The following is a 15625-nucleotide window of genomic DNA, read 5'->3' as shown; positions in this document are numbered from 1 at the left end:
GACTTGGTGTGTGGGTTCCCTTTCCGCCAACTCACCTGTTCCCTAACCCAAAACACCTGGGAGGCAGGTCCAGCTCATCCAGGTGTGCCAATGTTGAGAATTACCAGCCAATGTACTCGTGCCACATTGTAGTGCCACTTCCAGTGCCCCCAACACTGTAGAAAAGAAAGACTCGCCCACGACAAGGAACCTACGGTAAGCAGAAAGCCAGCAGCAGCACTGCCCAGCGGGCAGGAGCACTGACAGAGCCAGAGGCCCAGGCTCTGCTCCCAATCTGGCCAAGGGCAACTTAAGGCAGGGTGCAAAGCAGCCTTGACCTTCCAGACCTAAAACACTTTCTTCACCATGTCCAGCACCATCATCGCATTACTAGGACTTTATCACCCATTCTGGAGGTTAAGTAGGCTTTTGTAGGCTGATTTGGAAGCGGAATCACTATTTAAATCTACCTCTATGAGACTCCACGCTCCATGTTGCACACAACTGACTCTCAAACAAACGGAAGACAACTCTGAAAGCTCATGCTAACAGCTTAGGATGGAGCCACCAGCCTCTGGTTAAGACAATAGTAATACATAATAATAAAAATCAGTTGACTGAAAAAAGCAACTTTTCCTGATAGATTCTGATTTTTTAAATCTTTATTTTTCAATTATGGTTGACATATAATATGAGTTTCAAGTGTAGAGCATAGTGATTAGACATTTACAAAGCATACAAAGTGACCACCTTCATAAGTCTATTACCCGCCTGACACCACACATAGTTATTAGAATTACCCATCTCACATCATACAGTTATTAGAATATTATTGACTATGTTCCTGATGCTGTACTTTACGTCCCCGTGACTGTTTTTATAACTGATAATTTATGCATCTTAATTCCTTTCACCTTTTCCACCCAGCCCCCCGCGCCCCCCGCCCCTACCACCACCATCTGGCAACCATCACAATGTTCTCTATATGACAGATTCAGATTTAACTTTGCAAACAAACTTTAATCCACTTCCAGGCCTGAGCAGTGAGGGTCCAGAACAGTATAGGAGGGCCCTGCTGCCTGGGGGAGCAGAGACCATACAAATCTTTGAAATGAAAGAATGATTGTTAAACATCAGAAGCTGTTGGTCCGGCACACGGGAATGACAGACCTGTGATGTGGCCACTAGAGCAATTCCAGGCAGCAAGCAGATCACAAACCCACGTGTTTTCTGTTTGGAGCCTGTAGTAAGAAAGCAGGTTCTGCCAAGGACCGAAGGATTGGCAGGTGGTTCTGAGGAAAGATCTAGTTCTGCAGTCTCCAGGAGCTAGCACCAAGAACCATGCTTCCTAGTTTCCTGGAACAATAATAATAATAATGCCTGGTGCCCCCAACAGAAAGGTGTATTGTCAAGAGTATGCACGTCATCCACAATAAAATTCCCTTGCAGGGACTAGCAGGTACCCTCCACGTGTATTCTGATGACTGACAGGAACATACAAATCACTTTAAAAGATGAATAGAAATGGAACATACAAGTAAACCATATTTCTTCTGCATGTTCACATCAGCATAAGCTAAAAGGAAGAATCCATGAGTAAGTGTCCTTGAGAGAATTCCTTTAACTATATGTTTCCATTCACAAATCAGAAAACACAACTATCAGGTTTGTCAAAAGAAACATGTGACTGAACAGTTCTATAACAAATGACATACCAATAGAACTTTAAGTTTTTAAATTGATGTTTCTATAGTAAGAGGGAATCCCACTGGCACTGAAGTGGAAAGGACCTCTTACTTCATCACCTGTGAAGACCGTGGGGGCTGATAATTTGCCCAGCAAGAAGCCAAGGCAAAGTTCAGGCCTCCTAACTCCTACGCCAACTCTCCCCATAAAATTGCCAGAAATCCTAACCCATGTCCACTGACAGCAGTTTTATCCTGAGCACTAATGAGTACAACCCAGTGTTACTGCTAATATTTTAAGGTTAGCTGTTAACATATCATCACAAATTAATTCCTTTAAACATGTAGCCAAAATGGCTTACTGCTACAAGCATGATTATAATGGATAATCAAAAATTACCTAAACAGAAAACAGTTTACCAAAGTTAACAGGAAAATAAGTATTGATTTATAGTCAAAACCTTTCATTTGAACAAACCCACTCAACCCATTAAACTGACCATCTGAAACCCAGATCGGAGGCCTGTTAAATCTTAGCCGGGACCTCAACGAATGTTCTACAGACACTTAATTCAAGCTCTTAGATTCCAAGTGCACAGGGACCTATCTGCAAGTGGTGTTTTCATTCCTCAACGATCATGCATTCAACCATCATCTACTGCGTGCCACATCTATGTTCAGATCTGAGATACTAAGATGGCCAAGAGGCTGGGGCCTTGGGGAATGCACAGTTCCCGCAATGGTCTTTGTAAACCTGTCCTCTCCCAATCTCTTCCCACTATTCTCCTCCTCGTTTATATAACATTGAGAAGATGACTTAGCTACAGCATGGTAATTAAATGAGCAAATGCATGTAAAACACTCAGAAAGCTGTCTTCACACACAATATGCCTCAACTGCCATTTGGTGCAATGGATTAATTCCCACTATATGCCACACACTCTCCCTGCTGCAGAGATCTGAGTTGATAGGACATTGCTCCCACTTGAGGAGCCCACAGTGTAGTGAGAGAGAGAGAGATTACTATTGACTCTACTACAAAAAGAAATGTGTACAAAAGGGGAATGAGACAACAGTTGAAATAGTATCAGAAAAGGCTGTACAAACTATTAAACACCATACAAATACTAACAATACATACATGATGTGGCATATCCCAGGAACAAAGGTAATGCAGCAAAACCCTGCTAGTTTCAACTTTTAAAGTTAAAAAAAGCAATCAAGATTGTCTACTCTTGTTAATAGCACATGCCATTTCATACTCACTTTCTACCTCTGCATACACACTTTTATGTCTTCGATGGTCTTCAAAGATGATTGATGTGCAAAGGGAGAGCCCTAAAGCACTACAAGATGTCCAATCATGTTTTTAAAATCTAGCTTGTTCAGCACAGAATAATAAGGCAGGAACACCGTGCCACGACATTCTAAGGCAAAAGGGTAAGCAACAAAGTGAGAACAAAAAGAGCTTTCAAATTAATTTTTAGTGAATCATAAAATTCCCATTTTGGTGAAATCATAAAATTCAGTAACCAAAAGGCCTTTCCCCCAAACATTCTGTGTAACAAACGTTTTATTACAATTCCCCACCAAAGTGGTTCCGCCTTTCTTTTTAAAATTCCGATGACCCAGCTATAGAAGGGGTGGAAGGAAACATGGATGAATTAGAACAAGGAGTGACAGGTAACCTAATACACAGAAAGTGATGACTGGGAAATAATTCTAAGGGAATTTAAAAAACTATGATGTTAGCAGGTTACCAAAGTATCATGTCACTACTCTACTAGCCGATCTGTCTTATTCCAAAATCCTAAAACTGTATCCTTCAGTGTTCTCCAGGGAGAAATGTTTTAATTTCAAAAGCAGAACTCTTGAAAACAAAAGTGATACTGACGTTTTAGAAGAGAAAACCAAGGGAGTTCAAAGTAATTTCCATTTTATCTCTTTTCCTCCTATTGCTAGAGAATGGGCACCATGGCTAGGACTCACCCATGCCCACGATGAAAGAGAACTGGGGTCGCTTATTAGGGAGAAATAAGACCCAATAATTGCCAAGGAAATAAGGTGGTACATTAAATAAAGTTGACAAGGGTAAAATTTCAAACAATAGATAAATAAGTTAAAGTAGCGGAACCTAGGGCAAAGTGATGACTATCTTCCTTACTTGACAAATACTTTCCTTCTCAATCTCCTTCACTCTCGGGCTCACACACCTGCTCAGTCTTTAAACTAAGGTGGCACAGACAGCAGGGCGCTTCTACTTACTACTCTGATAAAAGCCACAGGAACAGGAAGGTCGGCATTTTCTTGGGTCTTCCCCATAGGTGCGTTACCCACCTGAGGTGAGTCTGAAGTTCTCGTCTTATTCAGTGGTCCTTTCTCTCCAAACAAGCTGCCCTCTTCTCTGGAGCAGTGCTCCCCGTCGTGGCAGCCTCTAAGTGAGGCTCCTCTGAGCTGCCCTTTTAAAACGAAGCCTGGGGTGATGGCTAAAACTAAACCTCAGGTGATTTCAATTAAGCACTGCGGCTACAACTCAGAGAGCGACAAAACAAATCTTACGAGTTTCTGTGTATGGGAGCCAGACAGATTCCTATGGAACCAACGTATTCATAAAGAGCCTGTTGGTAAAAACCATCACTTAACCATCTACACAAAATGGATTTCCCCACACTGCAGTCTATTTCAATACCTTAATATAGTTTGGCCAGTATTGTTTGCCTTAAGAAGCCATTTTAAATTTGCAATTTCTGTGAATATGTTTCAATGGCAGTGTACAGTGACAGAAGATGTTAAACCACAATTCTAACCCAATTTTACTCTATTTCCCTACCACTGATGAGGCACTGGGGCCCGTGCTGTATCACTCATTGAAGGTGTGGCATCTCCGCATAAAGAAACACCCGAAAAGACAAATGTTAACACCAGAAGCCCGAGAAATGATAGTATTATTTTTCAAATAAACATAGAAAGGCAAAAAATCATCATCCAGGGTTGAACTACATACCTAACTTCTCAGCTTATTAGAAAAGCAGCTGATCAAGTTCTACAGCAGAAGCCAAAACACCTGTGAGCTTGCCACTCACCAAAAATACTGCAAAATTACAAAAATTTCATTGTCCACATGATAGCCTATGAAATTTAAGAAAAGAAAGCCAATATGTCAGTCTTGCGAGTCTCCTTCCCACCTCCCCACCTCTTCCTTTCCCCAATATCAGTTCAAAACATTTAGGCTGACAGATTCACTGGAAGTAAGTACCATAATCAAAATTATATCGACTGTGTCCAAGAGGGGAATTGATGGGCTAGCAAAGGAGTACAGGCTTGGGGTACAAATTTATAAGCTGTCTCAAAGACATGTGTCTGGTTATGAATTCAAATCATTGAATAAGAGTGAAGCTTTTCGATAAGAGAAGGTGGAGGAGCCATCAGGAATGTCACACAAGTTCTATACATTTAAATGTGACTTTCAGGGGTGCACTGCTGACCACGGTCCTGAACCAACAGTACACATTTAGGGAAGTTTTCTCTCCAACCCTGGAAGCACAGGTGACTACTGTCCAATCTCTCTTAGGAATTCTGAACCAGATGAGAGAACTAACGAGAAGGGCAAAGAGAGGAAAGGAAACAAGTACACAGCAGCTGCCAGAGAATGAGATTTCTGCTGAATCATATTTTGTGTTACGCTTCACCCCAAAATAACATTGCCAGATAAGAAACCAGACAAAATATCGGAGACATAAAAGAGAGCAAGAATCTTTGAACTAAACAATGCAAAGTTGTGTAAATATCAACTGAACAGGTGTGGAGGCAGAGCACAGGGCTGGCAGAAGGGAAATGAATTGCAGTCTCAGGAGGTGCCAGCATTTGAGTTATATCAAAAGTGCTCCTGGGTGATTTGCATATTTGCCTTAAAATGTGAATTGTTTACACTGTCTCAAAGGGACAAAACAGAATTTTGGGGGGAGGCAATTTACATACATGAGTTCTTGCATTTTTATGATCTATTGCACTTCTAACATATTTCCCCTCTGCAAGGTTAGGGTGGCCCCTGGACCACCTGCCTAACCGCGCCCCCCCCCCCCCCGCCCCAGTTCCGCCTGCAATGCTTATATGAACCAAGGTTGGCTTCCAGAAAATCACTGAATTTCCTTGTTACTTTCTTCTCAGCCTCTAAATCATTACCTTAGAAGCTTAAGTGAAGTACATGGTCTTCTCACCGGCCTCACCACATGGCTGACATGCTGCCTTCCGACTAATTCCAGGGGTGTAGCTAGTAATGAAAATGTTCATAGAGTCTTTTAGGGCATTATTTAATAAATGATCCCTAAGAGCAGGTTCCATGAGCAAAGGAGAGATAGTGTCTTAATAAACGGGTTAATGAACCATACACCATAAAACTTTGCTTGTGAGTGCATCGTAAGAATGCTCTGTCCATGAAATTAAAAGTGATAACTTACACGACCTACTCATGAATGAAAGGACCTGCCAGGACTACCAACAAACATGCTGGGAGCATGCTCCCTCAGCGAAGGGACCTCTGGGCTCTGGCGAGTCCTGCCTATGGCACTGATATTCTGCATTAACCAGCATGGCCACACTCCGTAACAATAGCAAATTCCATTAATTCTCATAACAAGCCCTGTAATAAATATTGGCATGCCCATTTACAAATGAGGGGACAGTCTCAGTAGTAATAACCTTTGCAAAGTCACATGGCCTATACGTGGCTGAACCAAGGTCATTAGTCTGTACCCTTTGGCTCTCTCCACAGACCCTGATCCCAGAGCAGGGAAACACTGGCTGCGGCTCTGAAGGGATGAAGGGAGGAGCACAAGCCCTCTTCAGGCAACACTACAGATGTGAGAATGTGATTATCAATGGCATGGGGTGTCTTTCATCTAAAAAGTACAATCATCTCTTCTACATGTTGTGCATGTGTGCACACCACACACATACACGCACGCACACACACACAGTACTCAGTTCTCTCTCATGCCAGGCCACCTGGTTAAGGACCCTTCTCACTGGGAGACATTTTAGAGCAGGATTCTTCCCACTATTTGTGCTCTGCACCATGCATGGCACCGATTCCACACCCTTCCTCACAGGGACAAACTTAAAATCAACTGCACTCACATCCAGTACCCACTAAGTCTGAGGGGATAGACAGCCTTTGTCACTGGCCCCAAAGCACTGGCAAATAGAAACAGTTGACGCTTCTGAGAACAGCTCAGGCCAGAAGGGGGTAAGAGTGAAAAGCCTTAGTTCTTTGATGCTGACCCTTCCTTCTCTAGGAGAATCCAAGCCAACAAGCACACCCTGGTCATGTGTGCTGGCCTAGAACATCACCCTTCCTGTCACCGGAGACTCCCACACAAGTTCAGAGCCATCTCCACGCTGCTCACCTCAAGTAAACGTTCCCCTGCAATTTACCTATGGAAATGAACCCTCTTTCGAGGCCCTCTTCTCAAGTCCATTCATGTTAATATACTAGTTTTCCTTCAAGAAAATACTAGGTTCAGCGCAATATCACAATGGAAAGTAGAATTAGTGTTCACACTAAGATAGTCTCTTGAACAGACCTAAATTCTTTTCCTGTTGTATTTCCCATGTGTTTCCCTGGAGTGCCTGAACTACCAGGAAGGAGCCCCCTGTACCCTCCACAAAGCATTTAGTACCATGCCACCTCCTCAGGTTATCCATTCCGACCCTGGGACGTTTAAACAGGCTACACCAGCAGCTCCCAACAGGAGGCCTTCATGCTGCCTGGCCTTTCCAACATGCAAATCCGGTCATGGCACTGCCTTGCTTCAAATCCTTCCGTGGCTCCCCATGCCCTTAGACCTAGGGCAGTGATGGCAAACCTATGACACGCGTGTCAGAGGTGACACGTGAACTCATGTTTTTGGTTGATTTTTCTTTGTTAAATGGCATTTAAATATATAAAATAAATATCAAAACAATAAATCTTTGTTTTACTATGGTTGCAAATATCAAAAAATTTCTATATGTGACACGGCACCAGAGTGAAGTTAGGGTTTTTCAAAATGCTGACACGCCGAGCTCAAAAGGTTCGCCATCACTGACCTAGGGGCTGCTTCTCTTTACAGCATCACTTGACGCCATGCTCTCTTCTCCACCATGCCAAGCAGACCCACCATCCTCTCTTCTGGTTTGGAGCCTCCTGCTACCTGCATCAGTCCTATCTCGCCCCTTCTCCCACCTAACTCCTCCTTGTCCTTTAGGTCTCAACTCAAATGTCAGCATCCTCAGGGAGGCAGTTCCCCCGGACTACATGAGTTACACAGGACCGTCACACATACACCCCTCACAGCCTGTTCCCCATGCACCAGTGAAGACCTTTGAACCCCATTAATTAATAACCGTGTGCTTAGTGCCATCACTTCCACTACACTGGAAGCTTTGTGAGGTCAAAACCATCTCCGTCTTGCCTGCCTTCGTGTCCTCAGTGCTCAGAGCTCAGTGACTGATTTTCTGAACTCGTAACTCTTATGGAAGTAATGAGTCAAAAAGCAGACTAAATAATATGATAGGGGAGGCTGGGGGACTGTCTAGGGCGGGGGGATAAAATGGACACATATGTAATACCCTTTGTAATACTTTAAGCAATAAAAAAAAAATAAATAAATAAATAAAAAATAATAATAAATATGCCAAGATCTATGCACTACTTTTTTTTTCTCAAAGCATGTAGCTGCTGTGATTAATAAAACTCAAATTCAATAAGAAGCTTTACTAAATTGATGGTTGTTTTTTGCTATTTATTCTCTTAACCAGTGAGCACTAGAAATTCATCTACTGCATTACTATCACGTGAGGGACCCACACACATCCAAAATGATATTAGAAACAGTCCTCAAACTCCTTTTACTAGAACAGTTACAAGACAACCCATGATTGTGCCTATTGTTAATAAGGGACACTGTTTCCAAACGTAAGCCAATAAAATAAACCCTTTAGTGTAGCAGAGGGTACAGGAGACACTCTATATTGAGTTGTAAATCCTTTCAACTACTAAGCCTTTTTTTCTGCCATTCTAAGAATCCCTGAAAGTTTCAAGTTCGAATACACAGTGGAAAGCAAAGATAACACACAAGTCCCTTCACAGGCATTCTGAGTGGATCCTCGGGGATTTAACTGTGTTCAAAAATTACCTAGAAAAACTGTTCACACATTTTCACTATGATTGAGGTGGGTTTTTAAAATATATATATATATATATATATATGTGTGTGTGTGTATATATATATATATATATATAAAGATCAAGAAACTTAAACAAAAATCACAATGGGCAAAGCAATTAAATACACACACAGTCACCCTTCCATCAAATGTGTAACTATTTTCAAAGATGTCGCTTTCTCCTCATCATTCAGGAGACAGTTACTGAGCCCCCACTAATATATTAGAGGCACTGTGCCAGGCATACAGAAACGGCCCCACGCTCACTGACACACAGCAAACGGCACCGAGGATTTTATTAGTCATCACAGGGTTCTTTGGGAAGGGACAGGGCAGGATGCCTAGAGCAAAGCTCAGAGATGTGGTCAGAGGAACAACAGTCCAATCCAGATTGTCTAACTGTCAGAAACGCAGCCTACCACCCCTCAACACCCACAAACCCCAAATCCGCAGGCTTCAGGAAGAAGTGCTAAAGTCAGATGAAGTTTATTTAAACAAAAAATCATGTGCCATCGCTAACTCTCATGTGTTTGACACTAATTAAGCACATAAAACTATCGCCTCCTTTTATTTGGCTTTACTTTATTGCACTTCACAGATACTGCATTGTTTTACAAGTTGAAGACAAGACCCTCCACCAGCAAAAAGATTACCACTTGCTTTATTGTGGAGGTCTGGAACTGTCCTTGTAAAATCTCCCAGGTCTACCTATCTATATACATAAAAGGCTAAGTGTCCATCCAACCGGTACCTATAATGTGCACTGACCACCAGGGAGCAGATGCTCAATGCAGAAGCTGCCATGGTGCACACTGGCCATTTAAAAATAAACAGCACCACGGGCCTGGTGCAGACAAACCCCAAGTGGGACACAGGACCCATCACCACCCTGGAGCGACACCCCACGAAATCATAGCCAACGCTGCCAAGACCCCATGGCGCAAAATGCGGACCACAGTCCAGCCCAGCCCAGAAACGGTCACTGTGGGCACGGGGTAATGACATCACGTAGCAATGCCTGGCTTCCTCTTTCTAGCTACCACTAGCGTCCTTGCAGTCTCTTCAGCTCAGGAACACAACTTGCTTTACAGCCAGGTGCAAACATTTTATACTTTAACCAAATGTTTGTGAAGCGTTTTCACATGCCTCATCTCATTTGGTCCTCACAGAAGTCCTGGAGTAGGTAGATAGGAGACTCAGTTGAATTCTGTTTTCATTAGCCAGAAAACAGAGATTTACAAAGTTTAGAAACTTGACCCAACTAAAAAGAAGAAATGGTGGACCTTGAAAATGACTTCAGGTTTTCTCACTGCGCAGAATATAGTCAAACACTGCTGCAGTTAAATATTTACCCTTTGTTCTCCCTACTTGAACTACAATAATAATGTGCTTCATGTTGATATTTACTGCTGTGTTGCTGACAATTACCTGAAAGAGAAGTTGGGTTGCTTCACTTGGCTGAAAAAAGTTTAGCTACATCAGAAAGCAGGTCTAATTAAGCAAGTTTATTCTCTCTATATAAAAGGCTAAGTTGACTCGCACATGCACAATACATATAAAGCTCTCACTGGCGCCAATCGCACGCATGTGTTTCAATCTGTCATTGTCGCCCGTGAATTTGGTTGACACTTCTATTGTAGAGAAAGGGCAAATAACGATATTAAAATATTTATTCTAATTAATTTCCTTTCAATGTGCACAAATCTGTGCACCAAGACACTAGTACTGGTATTGTTTTAAGCACCAAAAGCTTAAAGGGCTGATTGAAGTCTACAAGACTTTGTAAATTTACACAAATAGTAACAGTAAAATAATATATAAAATTGATCAAACACTGTTAACATTACTAGATTTATTGAAAACAGCTTTAACAAAGTTGTCAAAAAAAGCTAGGACTGTACTAATATGCTAGAAACTTTAATTTTGTGGCTTTATAAAATTCATGCAGTAAGTTAGTGTAAAAATAACTTTGGAAAAACAATGACTCTCCCAAGTTAGACATAACGATTTTAAAAATCTAAATGAACCTCTTTGCATTTTATTGACTGTACTTAAACCTTTTAGTGCTGCATACTCTGTGCCTTGCTATAATACAACCGGATACAAATAAAAACTGTTCCCCACCTCATGCTAATAAAATGGAAATAAACTGAATAGACAACCTCAGGGTCTCTGAAAGTATACGGTAGATTAATTATGCATAAATAAGCCTGCCCAAGCTTATACTTCCATTTCACAAATTTTATCACAAATGAACTTGAAAAATTACTATTTACCTAGCACCCAATGCTATATGCTAGATACTATGCTAGGATTAAATTAGATGGTGTGTATAAAATGTGTAGCAACTCTATTGCTATTATTCCCACATAAGAGGCAAAAAACTGGGGCTTATGTTAGTTGAATGATCCACAACCCCACATCTAGTTAAGGTGGTAGAGCTGAGAATCAAGCTCAGGTCTTTCACTGAACTGAAACCTGAAAGTGAAACCTCTAGAATAGTGTGTTTTCTGAGCAGAGAGTGGAGAGCTTTCATCAGATTCCCGAAGGCCCTCCTCCCAAAAGGTTAAGAACCCCTGCACCATACCATCACCAGTGTACGAACCCACAAATGTGCACTGCACTTCAACCCCTTTCACCACGACTATCACTTCCCTAAACCTGAGGGAGATGGAGGTGGGGAACCTCAGTTTTTTCACTTTAAAATTCTCAAAGCAAATCAAGATTCCCACTTCTGGACAATTCCCGAACCCCCTGCTACAGGTTACCAGAAGTTACACAATAAATTGCAACAGTGTGTCAGTTTACATCCAATTCTGAGATCTCACAAATACTGACCAATGTCATTTTGCCGTTCCACTTTCCAAAATGTGATTCCATCAACCAATCCTCACCTGCATTGCCTGTGAAATAAGCTGTCATTACGTTCACTTCCGGAAAAGTAAAACACTGTCACCCTGGGGCCAGGCAATACATCAGCTACAGAATCCAGGTCAAAAGTGAGAAGTTCCCAGCATCCCCTGCCTAGGATCTGCAAGACCATGGCGTGTACCAAGGAGCACCTTCCTAGCTACACAGAAAACATAGCGCAACTAACTCTACCACCTTCTCTACCCATGACAATAGTTACTAGAATCTCGCGGTAAATCAACGTCACGGCATACCGCCAGCTGCCAGTGACAAGCGTGCACATTTCTGAAAACTGAGGCAGGTGTCGCAGGGCAAACAAATACAAAAAGCGTGAAAAACACAAGCCTGGCATCTTCAAAAGGAGATGCAACCACTAAGGAACCCTGGTTGAGTCCACGGTCTGCTCAGGTAGCTCCATGGTGGGTGTGGCGCTCAGCCTAACTCCTGCCATCTGGTCCCAAGAACCAACCTGAACTCTGGATCCAAATTAAATTCCTGATCAGACCATGGAGACGTGGACACATATAAATGATTTTTACCTTGAAGTTCATTGGTCAAAAATTATTGAACTGAACTTCAGGGGAAGGAAACAACTCGCCCAAAATGTCACAGCTCAGGAGCAGAGGCAGTTCTAGAAAGCAGCCTCCACACCAGCATCCTTGCCCTCCTCCAGGGGAATGGGGGATGGGTCATGGTTACTGCCAGAGACTGGGCTGGACCCAGCACCGGCTAGGGTTTGCCCCCTCCCTGCCAGGCTAGGACCTGGACTCCTCACCTTGTGCCAGATCTAGTTTTTGCCTCCAGGCTGAGGTCTCAGGGGGCTACTGTCAGGGCAATGGCCTCAGCTTGCAGAATCTCTGAGAGAAAAAAAAAGACATTTACTACAGCTAATCCCATCGGAGAGAAGGAAAATACCACTCTGGCACTGAGGAATTAACTTCACAAGGAGGCTGTGTTAGTGTGATGTTTTATTTATGGCTCTGCCTAATCAAGATGACTTCCCCGCAAGAAACGTCCAAAGCAAACAATCTTCAAGGCATGAAGAACCTTATGCTTCCTGAAGTGTCTTCCCTCCAAAGGGGGAGGGGAGGGTGGGAGGCCTGGGGAGAGGAGGCCAGAGAAAGCAGGCAGAAGACACCAGTCACGTGCATTTCAATGTCTAGGATGCAACCCACAAGTTTTGGAGGAACATCCTTCCCAGGAAACTAGGATGGCACTGTCCCGGGAAGGTGGTCCCTATTTAGTTTGGCGACCAGCACACATCTGGGCACCCTGAAACAAGTCCAAATGGAAGCTGCCGATGCGCCCCTCCCCTCGGCGCCGCGGGCCAAGGGCTGGGAGTCCGCAGGAGGGCCGCCGCGGGGACCAGCCAAAACCACCCCGGGGCGATCCCGGGAAGGAGGCGCCGCTGAAACGCACCGCGGGGACGGCTCCACCCGCCCTCCACCCGCAACACCCCATCTCTCCCTCTCACACCCATCGCGTCAACACACTCCCCCTCCACCCAAGCGCTCCGGTGGAAAGCCACACCCACTCGGAGACTGAGATGTTAGTTGTGGGGACAAGCCCGGTCTGCAGATCACATCCATTCACAGAGCCTCGACAGCAAACACAGAAGGTGAGAAGTTTGCTGCTCGGCCGTTTTCAAAGCACACCGTCCGGCAGCACCGGCCCACCGGGAGGCTCCTGGTACAGCCCCGCTCGGGACAGAGCGCCTGGGGTCCCTCCCCTCTCCATGCCCCAGTGAGCCCAGCCCACCACCCGCGTGCGGAGCGGAGAACAGGGTCCGCCGGGCAGCCGGGACCCCGAGGGCTGAGGGGGGAGGCGGCGCCCACCTCCTCGTCTTGCTCCTCCTGGGACGCGCTGCTGCCTCGGGGCGCGGGCGGCACGGCTCCTCCGGGCGGCGGCGCGGAGACTCCGAGCTCCAGCAGCGCGCGGGTGGGAGCCCACGCGGCGGGCGGCCGGGTGCCCAGGGCGCCGCCCGGCGGCGGCGGCGGCGGCCGCTGGCAGGAGAAGCCGCCGGGCTCCCCTTCCTCCGACAGAGTTTCTGAGCCCGACGAGGACTCGGCCGAGGAAGCGCCCTGCGAGGACGCGGCGGTCGCCGCAGGGGCGGGAGTCCGGGCGCCGTAGCCGCTGCAGCCGCGGGGCACCGGCTCGGGCGCCTCGGAAACTTTCTCCCCCATCTCCCGCTCCGGCCCAAAGTGCCACCGGAGGGGCGGCGGGGGCGCGGCGCGCACTCAGCGCCTCTGGGGAAAGCCGCGGGCTGCTCGGCTCCGGCTCGCGGTCGTGGTCGCTCCCGGGCTGCGGGGAGCCCCGCCGGCGACTACATGGCCCCGGCACGGTCGCCGGAGCCCGCCGCCAAGTTAGCGGCCGCCCGGGCCCACGGGCCGGTGGGGGTTCCCGCGCGCGGGGACATGCCGGCTGGTGTCCGCGCTCCGCGCCGAACAGTCCTCCCGCGCTGCGCCCCAGCCGCCGGGACTGCGGCTTCCCCAGCAAACCTGCCTGCGGGACCGCGCGGGGCGGGGAGACGGGCAGCCGGGGAAGCCAATGGCAGGGCGGGCGCGCCGGGGGGCGGGGGCTGCGGCGCCCGGGCCGCACGGGCGTCAGGTAGCGGGGCGGGGCCGAGGCGGAGGCGGCGGGGTCCGGCGGGAGCGCCGGGTCCGGTTGGCTCGCCGGGGCCGCGGCTGCTGGGCGAGGCGCGCGCCTCCCGGGTGCGAGCCAAAGGCTGGGGTTCCGAACTTAGCGCAGGAGTGGCGGGCGGCCCTCGGAACGCCACCGGGAGATGGCCGCGGAGGCGGTGAGACCTTGGAGAACTGGACTTTGTTTAGAAGAAGTAGATCCGAGGAAACTGACCAGAAGGAGAAGTAGCGCGACTTTGACGAGAAAAGGAAGCACACACACACACACACACACACACACACACACGGTCACGCGCACACACGCATCCAACCGCATTTTGGAGGAGAAAGGGGGGAAACTACATGGTATAGGGAGTGGGTCCAATCAGAGCTGATCTCCAGTCCCGGATTCTTCATTTAAGTTCCTTGGACCTCAGTTTCCTCAACTGGAAATGGAGACATTGATACTTGTCTGACTATGGGCAGAATTAGAGCAAATATATATAAAGCTTCAGCAGGCGGCCTGGCTTAGACACATGGAGAGTTTTCAAAAAGACATCTTCCTGTCTTTATTTCTGTTTACAGAATAAAAAGTTAAGTCCAAGACTTGTACCTTTGGAAAGGGAGGGAAATAACCGGTTATGCTCCTATATTTAATTAGGACCACGAGTGCACCCAGTACTAGACAGAGCTGAACGAGAACGGGCTCCGTGGCTTCCCATGGCCTGTCACCCCCACATCAGCGAAGCAGAGGATGGAAAAGGTTCACATTTCCCGTCTTCTTTCTCCTAGCCCTGGATTATCAATCAGCAAGATGAAGAACTGGGTGCTTCATTTTCCTTACTTCTCACAATTAGGAGAAAGAACTCTCACCAAAGGCACCAATAGAATCATGTTAAGGCCCTTTCTGGGGCTGGAGAAGGCAGCTTTGGGGGTGATGGGATGACTTGAATTACTCAGAGGCGAGCCCTTGGCTCAGCAGTGGGAAATAAATGATTCCTCACTTGCTTTCAGCTCCGGTTCTATCCTGAGCTCTGGCAGTGTGACCCGGGATATAAATTCAAACAGATTCAATTCCACAGACGTTGATTGAGATGTGTGCCAGGTGCTTGCAGGGGCTACAAAGATGAATAAGGCAGGTTCTCTGCCCTTGAGGAGCTTATGGTCAAGCAAGAGATTGATGCTGCATAATATAGCTCCATTTTCAATTTTTGAAAGCTGGGTAGT

General features: G+C 46.2%; 1 protein-coding gene across 1 annotated transcript in view; it reads right to left on the bottom strand.

Moving 5' to 3' along the window:
- Positions 1-13963, bottom strand: part of MAST4 (microtubule associated serine/threonine kinase family member 4) — a gene marked incomplete at its 5' end in the record, with an annotated part of 512560 nt that extends 498597 nt beyond the window's left edge. The window contains 1 exon segment of the mRNA XM_081090007.1: positions 13616-13963. Within this exon segment, the coding sequence (XP_080946133.1) occupies positions 13616-13963 (348 nt within the window).
- Between the last annotated feature and the right edge of the window lie 1662 nt (positions 13964-15625).

Source organism: Myotis nattereri (genome assembly GCF_964212035.1).
Source record: "Myotis nattereri genome assembly, chromosome: 4".
In the NCBI taxonomy this organism is placed as follows: domain Eukaryota; kingdom Metazoa; phylum Chordata; class Mammalia; order Chiroptera; family Vespertilionidae; genus Myotis; species Myotis nattereri.
Note: the sequence above shows the minus strand (reverse complement) of the source record. Positions and strands in the feature narration are given on the sequence as shown.